The following is a 26,415-nucleotide window of genomic DNA, read 5'->3' as shown; positions in this document are numbered from 1 at the left end:
ACAGTTTCTAAAAAGTGATCTTGCGCAATACCTAAAACAAGCTATACAGAAACGTATTAGTATTGCTATATATTAATTTCATCCTGTTGAAATATTTTTGTTCCCACAAGCTTTACTTCAACTATAAATCCGCTTCCCGTATTCATAGAATTGTGTCAGAAACCAAGATCACTGTTAACATTTTTAACGATTTTAAAATTTCACATGTTTCAAAATCTAATCAAATTTGACAAAAATAATAATTTCAGGTTTATCACGGGAGCGTTTTGTGTATTTTTTTAAAGAATTCACAAATTTCGTTTTCTAGGGGGAAAAGTAGTCCGCTGTGTCCTTTTAAAGTCGTCATTGACATAACGAAAAGGCCAATGCAAATGTCACAATTTCGCTACACATTTCATGATAGACCAACCAAATAAATGCATTTATTGTATCACTACATCATATCAAACCCTGTACAGTGTGATACGAAAAATAAATCTTGATAAGGGGTAAGATAACAGTCCGTAACCATTGAAGTAATTTTAAAGCGCAGGAGATAACGGGACTCGGATGCTGAGTGTATAGTTTGCAGTAATGAGACATGTTTGACAACCCCTTTGTACAAAGTATGTATTACGTTGATTTATTTTAAGCAATAACTGTTTGACAATACTTTTTTTTATAAATATCAGTTATCACAAAATAGATATGTTGTTTACTACGATCCGTTTCCTTCAAAGTTTATAATCTTCTTAATCTTGAATGATGTGGAGGTCTCTTGTTACATGATGGACATAGGGATCATATGTAGTCTTAGATATTTTACTGTCTAATATTGAATGAACATTATTTTTTTCTATATTTACATCTGGTGCAATTGTTAATAAAAAAATAATTCAGTTTGCGTCTTTGTATAGGAAATACGCAAGACGCTCTTAAGAGCTCATGTTTAACAGATTGTTCACTGAATAGTGGGTTATGCATTTTACAAGCATTAGTCTAGTAGAAACATATGCAATGCAGCAGAAATAATATTTTTATAAATAGAATGATACAGAATTTGACTAAGATATTAGAAATATGTTTGTCATGCGTGATGTTAAATACTTCAACTTATTCAGTATATGTGTTGGGTAATATTGGAAAAAAAAATACTTAAATAGTTTTTTCTTAAAATATTAATTTCTGGTAATGAAATTTTACAGTTTCCTTATACACATATGTTTGTGATGTTTCAAATAGATTTACACATGACAAATTTTCCGGTTTCCTGTTTTTACAAATTTTTATTTATGATGTTCCATCGATTAACATTCAAAAACAATTCAGGTTTCCTGAATTCAGAGATTTTATGATAAAAATGTTAGATTTTGTCTCATTATATTCATTACTAGTCAATTCATTTGGTTAATTTCCTTATGCAATTATGTTTGGGATCTTTTAAATAATTTTACATTTGACAAATTTTCAAGTTTCATAATTTTAGAGATTTTATGAAATAAATCTTAGTTTTTTTTGTCTCAACATACTAATTTCTAGTCAAGAAATTTGGTGAATTAATTTCTACAAACAATCACGTGTGTAATGTTTAAAAAAGAGTTTCATTGTAATAAAAGAGGTTCGTTATTCATGATATAACTATTATGATTTTTTTTAATTAAAAAACGATAATGTTATCCCAAAATCAGCGATTCCACCACTATAATCTTCGCAGACTATTAATATGATGCCATTTTGGACGCAAAAACAATCAAGGAGTTTTTGATGCATTTTAAAGCAAGCTTTTGACTAAGATATCAGAAATATGTTTTTATGAGTGAATTTAAATATTTCAACTTATTCAGTATATATTTTTGGTAAAATTAATAAAAATCCTTAAAGTAATAGTTTTTAGCTCAAAATACTAATTTCTGGTAATGAATCTTTACAGTTTCCTAATACAAATAAGTTTGTGATGTTTCATGCAAATAGATTTTACATTTGACAAATGTTCCAGTTTCACGTTTTTAGAAATTTTAATTTGTAATCTTTTAAATAGATTAACATAAAAAAAAATCAGGTTTCCTGAATTCAGAGATTTCATGATAAAATCATAGGTTTTGTCTCATTATACTAATTTCTTGTCAATTCATTTTGCTAATTTCCTTAAACAACCGTGTTTGTGATCTTTCGAATAGATTTAAATTTCACAAATTTTCAGGTTTCATGAATTTTTAGAGATTTCAGAAAACAAAACCATCAGAACAGAAACCTTTATGAAACATGTGCTATGAAAGTATCGAACACAAATGATATATTGAAATATTTTGAAAGACACCTTTGAAGAAAGAAACAATAATTAAGCATAAGAATATAGCTTATAGTTAGACGATTTTTAAAACATGTTTAACGGTCGATGGAACATCTTTAATTTAAAATTTGATTATCTGAGTAAAAACTAAAACAAATTAAAATATTATATTGCACAAGTAAATATGCATAATACGACTGTTTGATTTATGCGAGAGATTCGCAAGACGCTTTTTAGTAAAATTGCATTACAAAGAAGTCGTTGAAAAAAGAAGGATATATTTACATCATAATACCTGACAGTACTGATGGGTTCAAATACATTTTAAATCAAGCACTACATAAAACTTGAAAGACTGAGGAACACGAACTCCACACAAAACTGGGCGTGATTTCAGGTTCTCAGGAAGGGTAAATACATCCTGTTCCTCGTCAAATGTTATGAACGACTTAAGTCTAAACATGTAAGCGTGAATATATAATTGCAGGATAAAACCCTATATCTATGAAGTCAAAAAATATATATTTTGGTTTTACTCCATATAAAGCAAGAAAAGGAATCAGAGAGTCTGATTGTTCCTTCTGTTCCTTGTCTTACAGTAATTTGCATATTTTCCAACAATGTAACTATGCATTTGTTATATAACAGTAATGCGAACAATTTTTCGAATTTCCAATTTCTAAACTTCAATTAATCGTTGCGTCAATCTGTAAAACACCTTATGCAATAGTAACGTTAGGACTGTCGTTCTTCATCGAAAGGTTGGCATGGACGAATATATTCCACTCTTCCTCGATATACTCTTATGAAACATTATTGTAAAAGAAATTGTCACATTATGTACATTCTAATGAATTAACAATGAAAAAAGACGAGAGCAGGTTGGTAATCACCAATTTTATCTAATAATAATACGCAACCATAGCCAAACCAATAAACTAAGATACACAAATGCCATAGAATTGCAGATGCTCAAACATTATTCATGGTTGCAAAATTTGATATTGTTATGTGTATAAACCAAAATTGTGGATTGTTTCTTATAATTTCAGCATTTTAATTTAAATGGCAACAGCACAACCATCATGCGATATTTCCCTTAACCTGCACGTGACTAAATCTTCCAGCGTTTGGTGTTCCGAATGTGAAGAAGCGATATGTCAAGACTGCGAACAAAGACAGAAAGCGACTAAAAATCACAAGACAATACCAATAGAAGATAATCAAGAATTACAAATGTCTATTACCAACATCAAGCTGGAATGTGAAGATCACAATCGAAAGTTGGATTTCTACGGTTTCATTCACAACGAACCTTGTTGTACGCGTTGTGTTTTAGAAAAACATAAAGACAATTGGTACACCATATCCGGATTTCGACAATTAATGTCTCTTCAGTGATGTTAGGAGTTGAAACGGATTTTGGAAGGCCATATAATTTACCTCAATTTAGGATAGATTCTTCAATTTTGATTTGAAGAGTCGAAATAAGATGAACGGATCATATAAACCCGAAGCCAAATATATTACATGCCCAAACGAAAAAAATAAAAACAAGTCTAAATTGAAATTAACGTTCAAACCTATGTTTGCATGAAAAAAAACCGCAATTTTTATACGTGTGCATGCAAAAAAACATTTCTTCGTAGAGGACTCAGCACAAACAACCTTTTCCAAAAGACCAAAACAGTGAAAAGTTTATTTTAACAAAACGCAGTTGAATAGCACGTCGGACAACGGATGTTCTTAAACCCTGCTGAGTGCCATTGGCGATTGCCAAATAAACGAATCACCAGATGTAACAAAATGGATCTTAACTATTAATTTTGTACCAAACAGAAAACAATAAACTTGCGGAAAAGATGGTATATCGCAAACAAAAGGTGCAAAAATTAGTACAGCATATCCGGATTTCGACAATTAATGTCTCTTCAGTGATGTTAGGAATCGAAACGGTATTTGGAAGGCCATATAATTTACCTCAATATAGGATTGACTCTTGAATTTTGAACAATAAAAGAAAAACAAATATGAAAGATAGCTACCAAGAGCAACCACTGAATTACAGGCTCCTGACTTGGAATAGACACATACATAATGTGTCATGCCTACACATGCTTAAAACTTAGTAGTGTAACTGCACAACATCAAAACAAGCTGTAACATTTTTTTGTAAAGAGCTTGACTCATTCGATCAACACAAAGCACCAACAAAACTCGTAAAAAGACAAGAGAATAAAGTACCGATCTAAGAGTACTTGCAGCTACTAAAAGCCAATTCAAATTCAATTTCAACTTAAAGCCAGACTACATTTCAGTTTGGTGAACCTGCTTGCAATGTCAATTTCTTTATATTCAGACCACAATCCGGAATGGAAAAAATAAACATTAAAATGTTTAAATTAACCAATCCTTTTGGTCTGTTTATAAAGGGTCTCCTTTGACAGCATAAGGATACAAGTCGTTTCAGGAAGGTTAAACAGTCTAGGGAATAAGCTTAGTCAACTTGTATTTCAATATATTGAAAGTTGTTAGGGTCAATCAACGTCGTTCCACATATTAAAAAGTTTATTCAGTAAATTTATTGTTTCAAGTATGAACCAAAGAAAATGTAAATTGATATACTTATATAGTGTTGGCACAATATATAAAACTTTCACTATATATATATTAAAAGAATGTATCTGAATTTTTCCTTAAGATTTTAAAGTTATACATATTTGTTTGAAAATTTTAAGTGGACCTTGGAAACCAATTTAACTGAAACTGAACTGTATTTTCTGGCAACGACATGATTGTTGTCCTGTCAAGAGAAAGCTAAATTCTTTGATAGTCTATTTCATAATTGTGTTTAAATCCAATACCAACCATCTATAATGATTGACTTTACTATCAAGTGTGTCTTTTAGGGGACAAGCATTGGTTTTCCCACCTTCAGGCCGGGAGCAGGACCATTGCACCCGGCTCTCACCTTCCTCGTTTCGACTTGTCTCAACAATAAACAATTAATCAACCATGTTTCAATTTCACGACATACTACATCACGGTCTGCCTTACCAATTCGTGTAAAAACTATACGCCGGTATAGACTGAGGTAAATCACATTAGTCTTCAAATAAGTTACAATTCTGGTTTTTTGATTATCCATTTAACCAGAGACCTATATAATATATTTCTCCAATTCAACGCATAGTTCAGTGGATCATATAACGATACTGTTATTTTTATAATCACTCAAAAATACTGGCCTTAACATTACAAGTTTATATTAACCACTTTGAAAGTCACGTGTGAATAATCGTATAAATACTATAATGGCCTGCGAATAGTATTTCCTTGTTTATTAAGAGAAAAATAATCACAAAAGAGGAAAAAGGAACAAATGAAGAACCGTGTGAGATTGCTTTGATGTGACACATTTAACAACCATCGTTATTTTGTATGTATTATTTTCTTATTTTAAGAATAAACTATCTTAAACTAAATTTTCATATTCTACTTTCGTTTTCTGTAGCATTATATTAAAATTGTACGGTATCAATTTCACAACACTAGGTGCGCATTTCGACAAATTATGCCTTATCAATGATGATCGAGACAAACATAATTGGGAGTCCAAAACCTAATACAAACATAACCGAAAATGATTGTATAGCCATATTTGGAGAACCCCAACCCATTACCTGGTTCAGGATAGTCCAAATAGACTAGGTTCAGGTTAGCTTGGTTTCGGTGTCATAAAAGCATCTTTTTTGGTTTGTTGTCGTCATATCAAAACTGAGAGAAGAATGGGTTGATTTTGCTATAGAATTGCGATCAACTGCGTTTGTTGAAATAGTCGAGCGTTTGATAACTGTTTTATGGACTTCCTCTTTTTCAATTGACCCAAGGACGTATATTAGTTATAAATCATTGATTTAACTTACCAAAACAAAGGTAAAATTTCAGATATCATACCAAAATCGTCTTCAAAAGTAATGTTTTCTGTTGATTGATTGATTGTTGGCAGCCAAATTTCCACTGGCAAATATTTCATGCATGAGAAAAAATTAACAATACATTGAATAGGTAGGTCCTGTAATAGAGTCCGTCCGGGTGAATGTGTGGAATATTAAGACTGCCACTAGAAAATGAGGGTACGATATATAGGATGTAGACAGAAATTGTGCTTTGCAACAGTCCACCTATTACCGTACCCATCAAACAGTTGTTACAAGGGTTCTTAACGTGCATAGAGCGTGGCACTCTCTCTACACGAGGAATCTCAGGTGCTCCGGAAGGGTAAGCGTTTGATTAGTTATATTCATAAAAACGAGCCAGGAATGGTGAGTTACATTACGGTAAAATAACTACTAATGTTGTATCAAAAAATAAACACACATACATTATCATTGTTTTTGAATATCTGTCGGGTCATAGGAGATATCAGTTATGTAGAATGCATTTTGTAAGCGAGATTACTCTTGAAATCGTAGAATCTGCATAAGATTAAAGAATAAATATCTCATGAGAACAGCGAAATTTCAAAAAAATCATTACATGTTATTTTTTCAATTTTTCAAATAACTATGACGAACCATAAACTATCTGAGTTTTTTTTTTACCATGTTTCACCATTATAATGGTTCCTGTCTGGGTTACAGAAATAACTGTGCCGAAGGTCACATGACTGTTCTTGTTTTTATATCCGTAGTTCATTTTCAAAATGTATTAGAAATTAATAACGAATGGTTATATATGACATTGATAAAATAGCGCTTGTGCGATTCGGGTGCCTTTGAACTGAGAATACAACCCACTGTCAATGTTTTGCCCTGGACTATGATTAATTTTATGTACAAGTTGTTACATTTTGTATTTTCATTTTAAAACCGCCATACAAACTTTTTCAGAAGAACAATTAAGAAAGTTCTATTTATAAATTTATTCTGCCAATTTTTGAGATATGACTCTCCATTTATTAAGGTTCATCAAAAGGAATGGAAAAATATGGCCATGTTTACACCACAAATTTACTATGAGTACAGACAAACTGATGCATCTAGGAAAGTTTTAAGGCATGATAGTACCTAGATATATAAAAGTTATATGTAGTCTATGTTTTAGAAAATTAAAAACTTACCTGGATTCTGATGTGCATTTTTTCCAATCTGCAGAAGATAGCAAAATAAACAAACATATGAGTTTCATTTGAAACGGTCCACTCAGTTACACAGTTTAAATCACCTATTGTTTGCAGATGTCTATTGTCCAACTATTGTCCATTTTAATCAATACTACTCACAACATTTATTATATGAGAGGAGCTTCTCAAACCTCTTTCCAAACTTAGTTTATTTTGGCACCTTCTGCAGGAATGAAAAAAAAATGAATAGCAAAATCCAGAAAAGTCCATAATATTCTGAAACATAAAATAAATTTAAAATTTAATTATCTAGTTCCTGCCATGCCTTAAAACTTTTCCAGGAGCACAGGTTTGTCTGTACTCAGAGTAAAATTCGTGGTGTAAATACGGCCATATTAGCCTAAAGGTTATGAGGAACCTTGATATAATCCTTTTCCAACACTTTTGTCTTAAAGCTAAGTTCCAGGAGTTCAAATATATCATAGCAATACATTAGGGCGTTTTACTTTGATTCAAAATGATATTAAATCTGGAAAGATATTTCATTATTTGTTTTGCTAAGCACTAAGTTTCAAAATACCATTGAAAGCTACTTAACTGATTACAGACTAGTATTTGCGGTTGTGTTATTTACACTCATTCTTAAAACAGGTTATAGACAATACCTGATCTATGAACATTTAAAGCCACAAGAGAAGCCGATGATTTTAAATATTCATTAAACATTATTAAGTTTGTCTAACAAATTGAAAATATATACACAACTTACGTCCATTGACAATAACAATTTTATCCAGTTCCATTGCAATAATTCTTATTAATGTAACGACATATACTTTATGAATTGTTTATAAACGAAATTTTAGTTTTAATTGAAGGTTATTTATATATGACCGCAAAAATTCAAGTTTTTGCGGTCGTATAATGTTATGACGTTGTTAGCATCGTCGTCGTCGTCGGAAGACATTTGGTTTCCAGACAATAACTTGAGTACAAGTGTATTGATCTCTATGAAATTTTACCTCATATTTCCATACCTCAAAAGGAAAGTTGGAATTGCTTTTGGGGGTCATAACCCAAACCGTTTAGGAATAAAGGGCCAAAAAAGGGAGAGAAAATTCTTTGGATTTCTATGAAATTGTACCACAAGGTTTCATACCAAAACAGGAAGATTGGGATTAATTTTGGGGGTTATGGTCCTGAATGTTTAGGAAAAAGGGGCAAAAAAAAAACTTTTGTAATACTTCGTATACATTGCTTATTTCTTGACCAATTTCAATGGGGTTTAATTCAAAGTCTTGAAATCTTAGAGTCATTTAATATGCTGAATCTAACATGTATTTAGATTTTGTTTTTGGACAGTATTATTAACTTGGTTCACATTCATTGACATTGAGGTCCAAAGGGTCCAAAACTTAACTTTGTTTGATTTCAACAAAAATTGAATTCTTGGTGTTCGTTGATATGCTGAATCTAACCGTGTATTTAGATTTTTTATTTTGAACCCGGTTTTCAAATTGGTTTACATTAAGTTTCAAAGTGTCCAAAATTAAACTTAGTTTGATTTTAACAAAAAAATTTATTTATTGGGTTCTTCGAAATACTGTATCAAACCATGTATTCAGATTTTTGATTTTGGGCCTCATAATCAAATTGGTCAACAATGCGGTCAAAAGGGTCCACAATTAAACTTCGTGTGATTTCATAAAAAAATGAATTCTTGGGGTCCTTTGATATGCTGAATCTAACCATATATTTAGATTTTTTATATTGGACCATTAAAGGTATATGGCCCAGTGCAAATTTTTTGTTCTGAGGCCACATTCATTCTGTGTCAGAAACCTATGCTATGTAAAATATTGTATCACAATCCAATTTCAGAAATGTGTTGCACAATTAATAGAAATTGAAAGAAGATTCTTAGCGAAAAATTGAAACCGCATCATATTCTAATTTTAGAAATTATGTATAAATATAGTTTGAAATTTACTGTTCATTATTAGATATTTTGAAAAATAAATGTAAGTTTTATAGAGTTTTTAAAGACATTGGATAAGTGATGAATGATATTTTGGAAATTGTTTTTGTAAATATTTTGAAGAACTTCGTGGTAGGTTTGTTTGTTATTTTGTATAAATTAATTAGCAGAATGCTATATATAATTGTTATGAAGCGCACCCCTTTTAAAACTAAGTTAATTTTGTCCATCAATAAATAGATAAATTAAATTCTTCATGTACTTGGATTTGCTGAAACTAACGTGTATTTAGATTTTGGATATTGGACCATAATAGGTAAAATTTAAATTTCAAAATTTTCAGTTCTTTGACCACATTCATTCTGTGTCAAAAATCTATATTGTGTCAAATATTTAATCACAATACAAATTCAGAGCTGTATCAAGCTTGAATGTAGTGTCCATACTTGCCCTAACTGTTTATGGCTCAACCTCAGCGGTTGTATCAAGCTGCGCCCAGAAGAGTATTTTATAGCAGATGGAATGCCATAGCACTAAATGTATTTATAAAACGGGTAAAGTATTTTAAAATGAAATTTATAAAATAGAATATGGATAGGAAAAGAAGGGATTGTATTGCAAAGAAAAATATTGTCCTATGTGAGAATGTTGTCCCTCAAGACAATATTATCCCGCAAAACAATATTGTCCCCCAAGACAATATTATCCCGCAAAACAATATTGTCCACCAAGACAATATTTCACGATTTTGTATCATGAAATTATGTCCCCATCTATAGAATAATGTCCACAGAAGGACAAAATTCCATATGAAATTTTGTCCATGTACAGACAATATTTCATAGATGGATAGCGTGAAATTTTGTCTTGTTAAAGGGATGTTATCCGATATTATATATTGTGTATATTGAGACTATATTTCATAGATGGGTTGTCATGAAATTTTGTCTCATGAAAGGGAGGTTATAAACATCTAATATTTTGGATAATGATATCATTAAAGTATGGCAAGCCGTTTCACTATTTATTCTAACATCAAGATATCTAACAAAATTTATAAGATATCTCATTTAATTTATTATTATTTTAACCATATAAGATATCTTATAAACTATATAAGATATCTTATATAAAAAAATATTTATAAATTATTTTATAAATTATATCAGATATCTTATAAACTATATGAGATATCTTATATACTATATACTCATAAAATATATAAGATATCTTATATAATCTAGTTTTTATAAAATATCTTACATACTTTGTAAGATATCTTATAAACTTTATAAGATATCCTATATACTTTATAAGATATCTTCTTAAGTATATAAGATATCTTATTAAGTTTAAGAGATATCTTCTTAAATATGTAAGATATCTTATTAAGTTTATAAGATATCTTATAAAGTTTATAAGCTATCTTAGAATTTGTAAAAGTAAAGTCTTCATTTCACTAAGATATTTATAAAAAGTTTGAAAATTAGTTATTGCACTTGTACAGATGAAATATGTGCAACGCGGGGGACATTCGAATTCTTTTCTTTTATCACATTTCATTGGTCAATGTTAAGTTTTTATGGTTAAGTCCGTTTCTCGGATACCTTAAGAAATAATTCAACTTAATGTAGTTGTATGATGTTATAAAGGTGAACATGTCTGTCCGGTATGTATCATTTGACCTTGACCTCATATTCAATGTGTAAAGTTTTTTTCGTTTCGTCCGTTTTTTCGATACTGTTAGCAATAGATTACATAAAATGTAACTATATTTAGTGTATGGCAAAATTATAAGGTGTACATGTCAGTTTGTCAGAGCTCATTAACTTGGCTCATTAAAATGTTAAGTTTATGTGATATTTGTAATAAAACCTCTGTCATTATGACTCTCTACATAAATTCAACCAGAAAAGTAGCCGAGACATTTCAGCATGTGAACTTATATGTTGAATGATTGTATGTCTGTAATTTTTTTCATAACCATGTACCTTCTTTTATCGTTTTGTTATGGCTAAATCATTACACTGAAAACTACAGATTAATTAATCCAATCTCAAAAAGATCGGAGTGAACCCAAGTGCTGCGTTAAAGGTACGCATCATTTGCTTCTCTACTGACATCATTTGTATTGTGCATAGTATAAAATAGAATTATTGTTGTTTAATATACTTATAAAATATAGTTATGCAAATTTTATACAAATTTCAGTATTAAAATGGCAACAAAATATCCAACGTGCGATATTTGCCTGAACCTGCATGTTACAAAATCTGCCAGCGTTTGGTGTTCCGAATGTGAAGAGGCGATATGTAAAGATTGCGAACCAAGACATCGGACACAGAAAGCGACAAAAAACCACAAGACAATAGCAATTGAAAATTATCAAGAATTACCACTATATATTGCCGACATCAAGCTGGAATGTGAAGATCATAGTCAAAAGCTGGATTTTTACTGTTCTGTTCATAGCGAACCTTGCTGTACACGATGTATTTCAGAAAACCACAAAGACTGCCGCGAACTAAAACCATTACCGGAAGTAGTTGACGGAGTGAAGTCGTCTGCAGCGTTCGTCGATTTAGAGGACAGAGTGAAAGACTTGAGTCAAGTTATAAGCCAAATAATTCAAGAAAAATTAGACAATAAATCGAATTTAAAAGGTCAAAGAAAGACAATTATTAACGAGGTTGAACGTGTCCGAAAAACAATAAACACACATTTAGACACAATACAAGATGCACTGCTGAATACGCTTGGGGCAAATGAAAGACGACAAGGAGATGGCATCGATCGCCTAGTTGAAAAACTCGGAAAAATGAAAGCAAATGTTGATGAAATAGCGAATGGTTTGGAGAAAACGAAGAACCATGCGTCCAATTTTCAGACTTTTCTTGGTGTAAATAAATGGATCCGAGAGATTGAAAATCAAGAGAGGGAAGTAAGATCAGCTCAAAGTGACCAGAGTATGGCTAATGTTGGTATACAAATAGAAATGAATCCATTGCTAGATACGTTAGAAACAGATATATCCGAGTTTGGGAAGTTGGAGGTTATTTTTTTACAACCGCCGAAACTTGTTTTATGGAAAGAACAACAAGGACAAGCGCTATTTTTCCCATCGTCGCAGTTTATTAGAAGAATTAAACTTTCCACAAATCGTTCATTTGACATACCGAAGGGTGAGTCAGAATGCACGATAACAGGATGTGTAATGTTTGAGGACGGACGTATTGTATTTTGCGATTGTAATGAAGTAAACAAAAGACTTATTGTAATGAATGAAGATTGTTCTTTAAACAAAGAGATAAAATTTGAAGATAGACCGTTAGACCTTACTATAGTAGACCCAAATACAGTAGCGTTCACAGTGCTTGAAAAGAAACTTATTATTATGGTAGACGTAAACACATCCAAGATAAAACAGACAATACTTCTAAATGGAAACTGTTATGGGATTTGTTGTATAGAAGAAAAACTCGTCGTTTGTGTCAGTGGCAAAAAAATATTAATCGTAGATTTATCTGGCAATGTCTTATCGACCGTATTACAAACGAATGCTGCAACATACTGTTCAGTAATGAACGACAAGATTTATTATGCAGCACACTCACATGATGTTGTATACTGTTCTGATTTGAATGGAAGCGCTAAGTGGAAATTCAATTGTGAAACATTAGACTATCCATTTGGTATAACAAACGCTGCATATGGAGATATTTTCGTGACATGTAGGAACGCCAATAAGGTCATTGTGATTGAATCTGATGGGAATGAGTCTAGACTGTTGCTTACCAGGGAGGATGGGTTACAACACCCAAGGGCAATCCATTACAACCATAAAAGAGACATGCTACTTGTCTGTAATGAATCAGGACAATGTTTCATGTACAAAATTACAAACTAACTCATGACAGCAGCTATTAAATCTTCCGAAAAAGAAATATCGACTGTTGTGAATAAACGCTGATTGACAGTAAGGCAGTATATTTGAAACTTAACTTCATATAGATATGAATGTATTGGATATTTGATGCATACATTTGATATGTACCTGCTGCCTCATTAAAACAGCATCACAACGAAAAATAGAAATAAATCTAGAAGACGACCTACGATTTTCAACAATAGCACCACTGTAAATTATAAAAAAAAAACAGCCCTCTCGTCGACCCATATTAAAGGAAAAAAACACAATAAATTACAGTTCACCCTTTAGCTACCAAGGAAAATCTAAATAAAACTGTATTTTACTGATGTTTCTGTAATAAATTGTCTAGGTACTCTAGAGGTCAATAGCTTCATATACCCATATTTTCTAACATAAGGAACAATAAACAATGACAATACAGAAGTTCATTAGTCAATGTTATTTTTCACACTGATGTCCGTTTATCAGATACTATGGTCAAAAAGTCACCCTTATTATGAAGTGTATATGTCTGTCTGAAAAGGTTCCTTTGATCTTAGTTTCTTTACGTTGTATATTGGTCAACCTTATGATTAAGTGGTCAGGTTCATTCCTCGATTTTGCAAATGTATATACATGTGCATGTAATTAGTGTGTGTAATAATTGTTTGATGAACATGACTTTTTTTTCATTGTTCATTAATTCATTGTTGTCGTGGTTATGTCCGCTTCTTATACTATAAGCTATTGGTCAACAAAAACAACTATGTTCTAATGAACCATGAAAGTAAGGTCAAATACAAATGAACCCTGCTACCCTGACATGTACACCTCACAAATGTTTCATGCAACAAATATAGTTGATTTATTACTTATGATACCTACGAAACGGATTTTACGACATAAAACATAACGTTTATATACCTAACTTACAAGAAAGAAAGCATCAGTATGCAAGATGTGAAATATCGATTTATACTTTTCGAAATATAAAGTTTAAAACAAAAAAAGTCCTGTTTCCCAATTCAAATAAATAAATAGTGATCAGAGAATGGGATTGAGAAATGAAATACCAGGTCGTTGATGTTAACATGATTTCAAAAATGAAAACAACACTTTAAAAGTTTAATGCGTCCGACGCGCTTTTCTGGATTTACCTTCATCAGGAAGATCAATATTTGAAAGCTTATGATGTGTGAGAAACCGAAACAGATTCAATTAAGTTTATTAATACTGTTATTGTCCAAGAATTGCAAATGCTGTCAATCAAAACAATACACAGAAAACTAAGATTGAGCATAACAAACCTGACAAAACACAGTGGTTGACCTCGGGTAATCATTTACTGTAAGCATTTAATGACACCCTTCATGTGGTTTATTTTGATAAGGCACTCGGTAATAAGCAAAGACAACGAGGTTGTGATTTAAGCAAATAAACAAATTCCTGGTGAATTGTGATATTTCATAATAGTCAACCAAATCATATTGTCGTCCATAACACCGTTACGAGATGATTTCAACTTCACCATTAAGAACCCATAGTTCAAGTGTTTCGTACAAGCAACAAACTTCTACGAAAAAAAGATATATTCACGATATACAGGTGCTACTGAATTATTGCTACATAGAAATAAAAGTTCCCATTTGGAAAATTGAAATAACCTCTTTATTATAGATAGATCTACATTGGCCCTCATGAATGAAATAAGAAGATTTCGGTTAATTGCCAATGAGACAACTTTGCACTGGAGACCACATAACGTAAACCTTAGCAAATACAGATCACCGTACGACCTTCAACAATAGGCAAAGCCCAAACCGAGTAGCAATCTATAAAAAGTGCCGACGTTTCAAACGAAAAAACTATTGGTCTGCCGTTTGTACAAAACAACAAACGAAAAACAAATATGATAAACACCAACAAACGATAGACTGGCACATACAGAATGTAGCGGAATTCAACATGTTTGCCGGCGTACAACCCTTCCCTTACCTGGGATAGTTGTGTTTCAGCACAACGTAAGAACAAACTATAAAAATCAGTTTTTCTGCCTCACATCTTGACTTACATCTAAAATTGACAATTAGGGTCGGTTGAGAACAAAAAGAGATGATTTAATCTTCCCAATTGTTAACTTTCCATTTCCATTTCTATGCAACGCATCAATATGGACATGTATCTCCTAGTTGATACGATATTCCAGGGCTTGCGTTTCCTATCATGATTTATTTGATAGAGGGTTGCTGCTCACAAAGAAGCTATTAGACCAAGCGTGGTGAAGTCGAAATCACTCCTTCAAAATTTTTTCGGACGCCATCACAAGTTGGTTGACCGTTATGGAATATCTGTTTCACAAATGACCACGAATATGTCCCAAGTAAGCAAGACAACGTGTGACATCTGTGGAACAGGATCTGCTTGCCCTTTTGAACACATGGGATCACTTTTGTTTCTTCATAGGTATTGTCTTGCACAGTCTTTATGTATAGTTGTAAGTAGAAGCTTGTTTATTTCGTATGTTTCTGTTTTTAGCAATGATATTGTTTGGTTTTTTGTACGGCTTATGATTGTTGTTATCCCTGCGGTGTCCTGAGCCTCTGTTTATGTGACAATTTCAACAAGGGCTTTGATATTTCGTCTAGTTGGGATGATTAAAAAGTGTTGATAACCGGCAATATTAAAATCCAAGGTCATTACTAACATACAAATGACGCCAATGCTGCTTACATGTAATAGACTAAGTTAATGCATTATGTTAAAATTAATACGCTTGATAAAATTATTCTTCACTGCATGGTTTTATTATGTTTTTTAGCACCAGATATGACTGCTGCGAATAAGACTTATCGATAAGCACAAAGGAATTTTAAACTTAACATATATATATATTATAAACGGAGAAGTTCAGTATTAATCAATGAAACAGCACCTAACAATATCCATAAGTCTGCAGCGATAACATAAGGTTTTTAGCATTAACACTCATTTAAATAACGTAGATAAGAAAGAATCGAAAGATTCCAGCGAGATATTCAAAATGCATGAATCAAAGACAACGCCATACCAAAAAATATAAATGACAAAAAGACAAACAACATTCTACAAACACTACACATAATCTGATCTAATGTGCTCTTAGAAGGCTGTAAAGAATCATGTAACACCTGTCGTGTTGCTCATGATTAGTACAAATCCTTCTCGTTTGTTGATGTCAAAATCAAGGAAGAAAGGTTACGACCATTGGGACATATCCGTGGTTATCTGTGACATAGATATTCGATAAAAAATAAAAGAAAAGAAAAGAATCTGAATTAAAACAAAACACTAAATAAATAAATAAATAATCAAGTTGAAACCGATGTAAATACCATTTGTCGAGCACTACATTGCCATGAGACAAAACCGAGGAAAAAAGTTCTCGTAGAGGGAAGCTGCAAATACAATTAACAAAGATTGCAACATTTATACCACGGACAATAAGTTTCGTTAATTGCAAATAAGAGATACGAATAAAAGGAAATATGAAGAATGTCAATGAGACAATAACCAAACGACTGAAAGAAAAAAAAAGAGGTTTTAAGAGATTTTTTTACCTAAATACTATTGTCTATACATAATGTTTAGCTTTTCATTTCTCAAAATTGGACAGAATTGTTAATAAATATAAAGAGGCATGAGTTACGATTTTGATCTTATCGGTTAAAAATATTGAAATAAAATTTTTATCTCTTTTAATGTCCGAGAATGGTATATTGAATAAGTATTCGTATTCGCAATCACTTTGTTTTAATTTAGTAAAAATAAAACCCTAAACACCAGTAACAAACTATAACATCAATAAATTACAAAACAATAGTTCGACCTTATTTAGTTCCAAACGCATGCAAATGATGTGTCTTTTGTTAGAGATCATTGCCAATGTGCACAGCACGTTCGGACTCTGAAAAGAATTTTTATTAAAAACAAAATAAGATAAACGATCCAACAGGCGAGGACGACCAATATTCTGATTTGACCTGCTCTAAAGAATATTTGTATGTATTCCATATAATAACCTTTCCATTATCGCTTGGCGGCGAAGGGTATTAACAGTATATTTTTGAATTTTATTTGTTACCCGTGTTACCGTTGACGGGTTAATTCCGGATTTTCTTGCTTTTTCGGCTCTAGTTATTTAATGACTGTCTTTTAAATCAGACAAACACTTGTGACAAGAATTCGTTCAAATGATAAATACGTATGTATCAATAAGTCATGTTTTGCTCTTAAATACATTTTTTTTTTCAAATTTGCTTGCATAATCCTGAAACACTAAATAAAATCTACAAATTCATACATAAACTTGCTTAAACACAGCTTAGATAGTCAGAAACAATGTGACAAAAACATGAAATTGGCCTTTGATTTTTCATTTTATGTTTTTCGGTGCGACAGTTCTATTTCTATGTACCATAGGCATTTCATATGAAATGGATATCAAGAGTTACCTCCCGTACGCCACAAATGTACTTCTTCCATAACAAAAAACAATCAAGTGGCATACATGAAGTCAATGATATATCACATATATAAATTGAATCCTGGGGGAAAAAATTTCTTTTTAGAACTTGCATTGGTTATTCAAAACATTATTGTGACCAATTATTCGACATTAATGCACGTACACCCTGTCTTTTGAACACGTTAAAACGTGTGCATGGTTAATGTCAGCCGCATCTATATCAAACACGTGACAAGGTTCAATGCTTACTACAAAAACAACGCCGCATCTCAATTTGTATACAAGATGAGTTGAACACATGATAATTTGGGTTTTGTTTTGCAAATGTTAATTTCTATATATTAAAAGAAGGAAATTCGAAACCAATCCAAAAACAAATAAAAGAGAACTTAGTATACTATACATGCAATCATTGGTTTAATAATTTCTTTAATATAATAATCACTAGAAACTCGTTTCCTAAGTCTTTTATATTAAAACGAAATCCGGTAAAATATATCTTAACATCTGACGTTAACGGTTTTGAATTTCTGGTGAATTTATTGCAACATGTGCAGTCTTAGCAGTCTTAGCCAATAAAGGGTCTAAAATTCATTGACTTATTGTTCGTCGTGACAAGGGCAGAATATTACATGCATAATCAGGACGTAACTTGTTAATATGATATGAATATAGACTACTAGACACGTATGTTGTGTAGTATTTTAACAATGCTATCTCACAAAGTAATTATCCACATTGTCACAGGTTCGCATATCATCCAAACTTTCCATATTTTCCCTGATGTTGATCCTTACCAACCAGTCTTTCTTGTAAAATTACGGAATTGTAAAATATTTAATATTTTGTTTCATTTTTGAATAAGATACTCGTTGATTGTTAATAAGTGCGGTTTGAATAAATTATATGTTATTATACTTTTAAAGCTACTTGAACATGAACCAATAACTTGAATATTTTCGATTTAAAAGCATGTAGTGAGTGGTCTTGTCTATAGTAAATAAACAAAATGAGATGTCGGATAAACAGCAAGCCTACGACTGAAATAACAAAAAAAAAACATCTTGATAGGAAATGCTTTATTCTTTAAAAGACACGTGTCTAGACGATATATCAAACTTTAAATAATCAACAGGTTGTGGAAGTTGTGAATATGAAACAGAAATAGTCCTGCAAACAACGGGAAAATAATTTAGATTTGACCGCAGAAAAATTACTGATGAATATTTTTACGTTAGACAGGCACATTAAAATGTGACAAGTTAAAACGAGTTATTTTTTTTGTACATCTCAAGCCATCAATTTTAAACTCTCGAACAGTAAATAACAATACGTGCATGAATGAACATACTGTAGAACCAAATACAGACAAAAAAGAATTATGTTCAACATAAATTAAAAAAAAAATGAAAAAAAAAAAATACTTTATACTGTTTTAAAGATTTTCGGCGTTACTGAATGAAAGCTCGACTTATTTTACCTGCTGATAAAGAATTATATCATCCTTCACTTGATAACATTTGCTGTTTTTTACAGTAGATGAACATAATACTGATACATGTCTGCATCCGGAGCGTTTGTCTGGATTTTACTCTTGTTCAAAGTAATCGCATGGTTTTCATGATGTATATTCTGTGCAAAGTGAGAATAATACTAATACTATAATTATCTTCAGACCGTTCGAAGTGCTTTTTATAAATTCACCTTTATAAAAACTTTCGAATCGAAAGCCAAGGATGTATATTCACCTGAAGTCCCGAGGAACTATATGACCGAAAAGGACCTTGAAAGAATCGCCGAATTCATCTAGAGTCAACTTAGTCTGAGGGAGTTGGCAGCTTATTTTCTTGATAATGTTATAATTTGTCAACGGATAATGATTTAGTCATAGATCAAAGTCCTCAGCAATAGTTCCTAAGATGTGATCTTGAAAAATGCCCCCTGAACAGAAAAAGAAAAGAAACGTTTTAATTTGGCTTCAGACTATATTTATTTTTTCCTGGTGAATTATTTGGTTTCCACAACCTTCAATTTAAATATGAGTCCGCTTACCGTAATCATAGTATTGTGTCATAAACCTAGACCACTGTTAACATTTTTAACGATTTTAAGATTTTTACACGTTCAAATTTCAGGTTTATCACGGGAGAGGTTTGTGTATTTTATTGAAGAATTAAAAATTTCGTTTTCTAGGGGGAAAAGAAGTCCGCTGCGACCTTTTGAAGTCATCATTGACATGCAAAAGTCACAATTTCGCCACGCATTTCAGGATAGACCAACCAAATAAATGCATTTATCATGTTTATTGTATCACTAAATCATATCAAATCCTGTACAGTGTGATACGAAATATAAATCTTGATGAGGGGTAAAGATAACAGTCTGTAACCATTGAAGTATTTTTAAAGCGCAGGAGATAACGGAACACGGATGCTGAGTGTATAGTTTGCAGTGATGAGACATATTTGACAACCCCTTTGTACAAAGTATGTATTACGTTGATTTATTTTAAGCAATAATTCTTATTAACTGTTTGACAATACTTTTGTTTTTAGAAATATCATTTATCACAGGATAGATATGTTGTTTCCTACGATCCGTTTCCTTCAAAGTTTATAATCTTCTTAGTCTTGAATGATGTTGAGGTCTCTTGTTATATGATGGACATAGGACATATGTATATCTTGATATTTTTCTGTCTATAATATTGAAGGAAAATTATTTTTTTCTTTATTTACGTCTGGTTCAATAGAGTTAAATGAAAAAATAATTCAGTTTGCGTCTTTGTATAGGAAATACGCAAGACGCTTTTAAGAGCTCATGTTTGACAGATTGTGCACTGAATGGTGGGTTATGCATTTTACAAACTTTAGACTAGTAGAATCAAAGAGATCAGCAGCAATGATATTTTTTATAAATAGAATGCTACATCGAATTTGTTTTTCAGTTTTTGATGCACTTTATTTTTAAAGACAGCTTTTGACTAAGATATTAGAAATATGTTTGTCATGAGTGATTTTAAATACTTCAACTTATTCAGTATATGTGTTGGGTAATATTAATATAACCCATCCTTAAGGTAATAGCGTTTGGCTCAAAATACTAATTTCTGGTAATGAAATTTTACAGTTCCCTTATACAAATAAGTTTGTGATGTTTCAAATAGATTTACATTTGACAAATTTTCCGGTTTCCTGTTTTTTTGAGAAATTTTAATTTGTGATCTTTCAAATAGATTAACATAAAAAAGGCATGTTTCCTGAATTCAGAGATTTTATGATAAAAATCTTAGATTTTGTTTCATTATACTAATTTCTGGTGAAATGATTTTGCTTATTTCCTTAAACAATCATTTTTGGGATCTTTCAAATAGATTTACATTTCACAAATTTTCAGGTTTCATGAATTTTTTGAGATTTAAGAAAAAATAAAACCAAAAGAACAGAAACCATTATGAAACCTGTGCTATTAAAAGCATCAAGCACAAATGATATACTGAAAGACACCTTTGAAGAAAGAAACAATAATTAAACATAAGAAGATAGCATATAGTTGGGACTTTGACGATTATTAAAGCATGTGTAACGGTCGATGGAACATCTTTAATTCAATGTTTGATTATCTGATTCAAAATTAAAACAAATTTAAGATTAATATTATATTGCACTAGTAGATATTCATTATACCTATGTCTGATTTTGGTGAGAGATTCGCAAGCCGCTTTTTAGTAAATTGCATTACAAAGAAGTCGTTAAAAAAAGAAAAATAGATTTATTTATAATACCTGGCAGTACTGATGAATTCAAATGCATTCTAGATTTAAACACTACATAAACACTAAAGACTGAGGAAAACCAACCCCACCAAAAACTGGACGTGATCTTAGGTTCTCCGGAAGTGTAAATAAATCATGTTCCTCGTCAAAGTTTCGTTATGAACGACTTACGTCTAAACATGTAAGCGTGAATATATATATGCAGGATAAAACAGTATATTTATGAAGTCAAAAAATATATAATTTGTTTAATCCATATAGTACAAGAAGCACAATCAGCGAGTCTCACTTTTCCTATCTGTTTCTTATCTTACAATAAATTGTATATCTTCCAACAATGTATGCATATTTCATATAACAATAATGCGCACATATTTTCGAATTTCGAATTTCTAATCTAAAATTAATCGTTGCGCCAATCTGTAAGACACCTTATGCAATAGTAACGTTAGGACTGTCGTTCTTCATCTAAAGGGTAACATGGACGAATATATTCCACTCTTCCTAAATATGTTCTAATGAAACATGTTGAGCGAGTGAATAAAACAACATAAAGGAGAGAGAACAAAATTCATATATATTTGTGTTGTTGTTTAATGTAAAAGAAGTTGTCATATTATGTACATTCTAATGAATTAACAATGGAAAAAGACAAGAGCAAGTTCAACTTGGTAATCTCCAATTTTATCTAATAATGATACGCAATCATGGCCAAACCAATAAACTAAGAAACACAAATGCCATATAAATCCTCAATCATTATTTATTGTTGCATAATTTAATAGTATTATGTGTATAAACCAAAATTGTGGATTGTTTCTTATAATTTCAGTATCTTTTTTAAAAATGGCAACAGCACAACCATCATGCGATATTTGTCTTAACCTGCACGTGACAAAATCTGCCAGCGTGTGGTGTTCCGAGTGTGAAGAAGCAATATGTGAAGACTGCTAACGAAGGCATCGCGTACAGAAAGCGACTAAAAATCAGAGGACAATGCCAATAGAAGATTATCAAGAGTTACCACTATATATTACCAACATCAAGCTGGAATGTGAAGATCACAATCAAAAGTTAGATTTCTACTGTTCCATTCACAACGAACCTTGTTGTATGCGTTGTGTTTCGGAAAAACACAAAGACTGTCGGGAACTTAAACCATTGCCGGAAGTAGTCGAAGGAGTCAAGTCGTCTGCAGCGTTCTGTGATTTAGAGGACAGAGTAAAAGATTTGAGACAAGTGATTGATCAAATGATTAAAGAAAAATTAGACAACAAATCGAATTTAGAGATTCAGAAGAAAGCGATCATTGCCGAGGTTGAACATGTCCGAAAAGCAATAAACAAACATTTAGACACAATACAAGCTGAAATACTGAAAACGCTAGGGGTGGACGTAGGACGACAAGCAGATACTATTGTTTGCTTGGTTGGAAAACTCGGAAAACTGAAACAAAATGTTGATGAAATAGCGACGGCTTTGAAGAAAGCAAAGCACCATGCATCCAATTTTCAGACTTTTCTTTGCGTTTATAATTGGAACCGAAAGATTGATACCCAAGAGAGAAAACTGAAGTTAATTCAAAGTGACACGGGTATGGCGAATATTTTTCTTCAAATCAAAATGCATCCATTTTTAGATTGGTTAGAAAGAGACCTATCCGAGTTCGGGAAGTTAGAGGTAAGCTTTTCCCCACCGATGAAACTTGTTTTACGGAAGGATAAACAAGGCCAACAGCTGTTGGTCCCGTCGCCACATTCTATAAGTAAAATAAAACTGTCTAAACATTGTTCGTTTCATATATCAAAGGAGAAATCAGAATGCCTGATAACAGGATGTGATATGTTTGAGGACGGACGAATCGTAGTTGCCTATTGTAGCAATGTAAAGAAAAGACTTGTTGTTATGAATTGTGAAGGTGCTTTTGTCAATAAAATAAAACTTGCGAACAGACCGTTTGATGTTACAGTAATAGACCCAAACACAGTAGCTGTAACATTGTTTGTAATAAAGAACATTTGTACAGTAGACGTTAACTCTTCCAAGATATTACGGACAATAAGAGTAAATGAGAACTGTTACGGGATATGTTTTGTGGATGGAAAACTCGTCGTCAGTTTGGCAAACCACGTTTTGCAATTCGTTGATCTGTCTGGTAATGTCTTGTCGAACGTACCAAAAATAGATAATGCATCTTACTGTTCAGTGATGAAGAACAAAATGTATTATGCGCACAAGATAATGATGTTATATACTGTTGCGATATGAATGGAAGCGTTCAGTGGAAATTCAGTTGTGCAAAATCCTATTTCCCAAACGGTATATCAAATGATGCATCTGGAAATGTTTTCGTGACATGTAGAGATGTCAACAAGGTCATTGTGATTGAATCTAGTGGGACAAAGATGAAGGAGCTGCTTACCAGTGATGCTGAGCTAAAACGGCCGATAGCAATCAATTACAATCGGCAATCTAACATACTTCTTATTTGTAATATATATGGACAATGCTTTATATACAAAATCACAAATTGAAATAGTTCATCGCAGTAGTGAAATTTTAGAATCCTTCGATAAAAGATATCTCGAATTTTGTGAATAACGAGTTTTCCACAGTATAATAACATAAATGAATGCCTAAACTGAGCAGTTATATGTTCCTAATGATAACAATGAATACCTGTTATAAAAAGTTTTTTTTAAATTGCTATTAGAGAGATATTGATATAAAAGTTAGGCCAATGAGACAACTATTCACCAAAGTTCAAATGAAGTGAATGTAAGCAATTATAGGCAACCGTATGTCCTTCAACAATGAGAAAACCCAATACCGTATAGCTGGCTAAAAAGTCCCGACATGAGCCTACAGAAAATACCAAAAGGCTTTCATGTTATTTTTATATTCGAATATGACTAAATTTAAAGATGTGGTATATACATCGATACTTTAACAACTAAACAAAAATTACACATCGAAAGGTCAACATGCACTAGTCGACATTTACCATGTTTTTGTCAATCTCTAAATCAATCCCACATATTCTGATTGGTACGTTGTTTTCAATTTCATTATAGATTTGAAGAAATTGAGATGTTGGGTATACGAAAATGACCCAAGATGATATAAGTGTTTACAAAAAATCGAAAATGAACTATAATCATGCCGATTCTTTAAAGTTATGAAACTTCTGATATCATGATCATATCAATGAAAACATTTCAATAAAACTGACAGCAGTGACTGGACAATGACAAAAAGATATGGCAGTGGTTAAACCACGTTTCTGATTACTAAGTGTTAGGAACGCTTTACCGTTTTTATATAGTTTTACACAATACGAAATCAAGATTAAGAACATGCACAAAACAAATTCAAAGTGCAAAACCCGCTTAAAGCTATCATTTGGTTATATAATCTTATATCGGCGTTTGGACTTTAACTAGATTTATAGCGCAACACCGTGAACAAAGTGGAAACCCTAAACGCTCTTAAGGCATCTCGCTCTAATTATGCGGGAATAACATTTTTTTTACATAAAACAACGTATCACCTCACATATCCTATCCTCTTCATGCTGGTCAGCATTTAAGGCCTGGATACATTATTTACATTTATGACGGTCTTTAGCTGTTGTTCTCTTTCCAGAGCGAGAGAATAAGAAAAAGAGATGTGGAGGTGGGTGTGTGTGGGTGTGTGTGAGAGAGAGAGAGAGAGAGAAAGATAGTTGCGAGCAAGCAACCGAAAGAAAGATAGATTAAAATAATATGATGACAGAGAGCGAGAGAGAGAGAAAGAGAGATGGAGAGAGAGAGAGAGAGAAAGAAAGGGTATTTTTTCTTTCCAAAATAAATTCTTTTGAGCTACTTCAAGCCCACAAGGAAATTCCCTTTTGATATAGTGGAAGGCTAGGGCAGTATTGGTTCTACTCCGTCAGGGCTAAGAATCATCACAGTCCATCTGGGATGACAACACTGCCTACCAATATCTTGGAAAGGTCGGTACCCTAACCTTCAGTTACCTTCATTTGGAAGGGTTCAAACTATGTAATGTTTAATAGAAACTTTTGTATCTCAATGGCAATAATGTACGTAGTGGTATTTGAAAAATGTATTTCTTGCATTTAAACTTTTTTTTCAAAATCTTTATTAGTTTGCTTTCATTTTTGTTGATTAATGATCTTTCTATAGATTCTTTTCAGTTTTATTGATTTTAAAACACTTTCATTTTGAATATTTCGATATTTTAGAAATGAACATATTAAGGGGTGGTAACTTTAATGGTTAAGTTTTTACCAATCTGTTCACGTGTAGGCAGTATAAATTAAACATGCACACATTCTTCATTTAATTGTATTTCATAAATTTACTTCATTTATTTCCTTATACAACTTGGTTACATATTCAGCAATATGAGATAAAATGTTACACTTCAAACGTTTAGGCATATATTTGAAACTGTTGAAAACATCTTCTATATAATTATTTACATATCAATTTAACCAAACCAACTTAGACAAAGATAATGCCACCACTGCATTCATGCATAAAGTTCTCCAAGAATTGGATTTAGTAAATACTGATGTTGAAGTACAATTTGAAAGGGTTGTGTCTAAAAGACACGTTTGATGCACCCGCTTGAAATGTATAGAGAAGTTAACAGGACAAACCATGTATCCTGCATGCTTTATATTTCCAAAATGTCAAAGCTCAGCAACAAACAAAAGTAAATTAGCAAAAATGCCGAACTCCAAGGAAAATTCAAAACATAAAGTCCTTTATCAAATGGAAAAATCAAAAACACACCAAACGAATGGATAACAACTGTCATATTCCTGACTTGGTACAGGCTTTTCCT

At 31.9% G+C, this 26,415-nt stretch overlaps 2 protein-coding genes across 2 annotated transcripts; both read left to right on the top strand.

Moving 5' to 3' along the window:
• Positions 1 to 371: 371 nt before the first annotated feature.
• On the top strand, positions 372 to 13,726 carry LOC127720372 (uncharacterized). Its single transcript, XM_052226947.1, has 3 exons — positions 372 to 605; positions 3,322 to 5,708; positions 11,584 to 13,726. Exon 3 carries the CDS (start codon positions 11,591 to 11,593, stop codon positions 13,277 to 13,279), a length of 1,689 nt encoding a protein of 562 aa, XP_052082907.1. The 5' UTR covers positions 372 to 605; positions 3,322 to 5,708; positions 11,584 to 11,590; the 3' UTR covers positions 13,280 to 13,726.
• A 3,882-nt stretch (positions 13,727 to 17,608) lies between these two features.
• LOC127720371 (uncharacterized) lies at positions 17,609 to 24,264 on the top strand. The gene is made up of 2 exons (XM_052226946.1): positions 17,609 to 20,272; positions 22,394 to 24,264. The coding sequence occupies exon 2, from the start codon at positions 22,558 to 22,560 to the stop codon at positions 23,827 to 23,829; it is 1,272 nt and encodes a 423-aa protein (XP_052082906.1). The 5' UTR covers positions 17,609 to 20,272; positions 22,394 to 22,557; the 3' UTR covers positions 23,830 to 24,264.
• Positions 24,265 to 26,415: the final 2,151 nt, after the last annotated feature.

Source organism: Mytilus californianus, unplaced genomic scaffold, assembly GCF_021869535.1.
Source record: "Mytilus californianus isolate M0D057914Y unplaced genomic scaffold, xbMytCali1.0.p SCAF_11, whole genome shotgun sequence".
Taxonomy (NCBI): Eukaryota; Metazoa; Mollusca; class Bivalvia; order Mytilida; family Mytilidae; genus Mytilus; species Mytilus californianus.
This window is presented reverse-complemented; position numbering and strand designations above follow the sequence as displayed.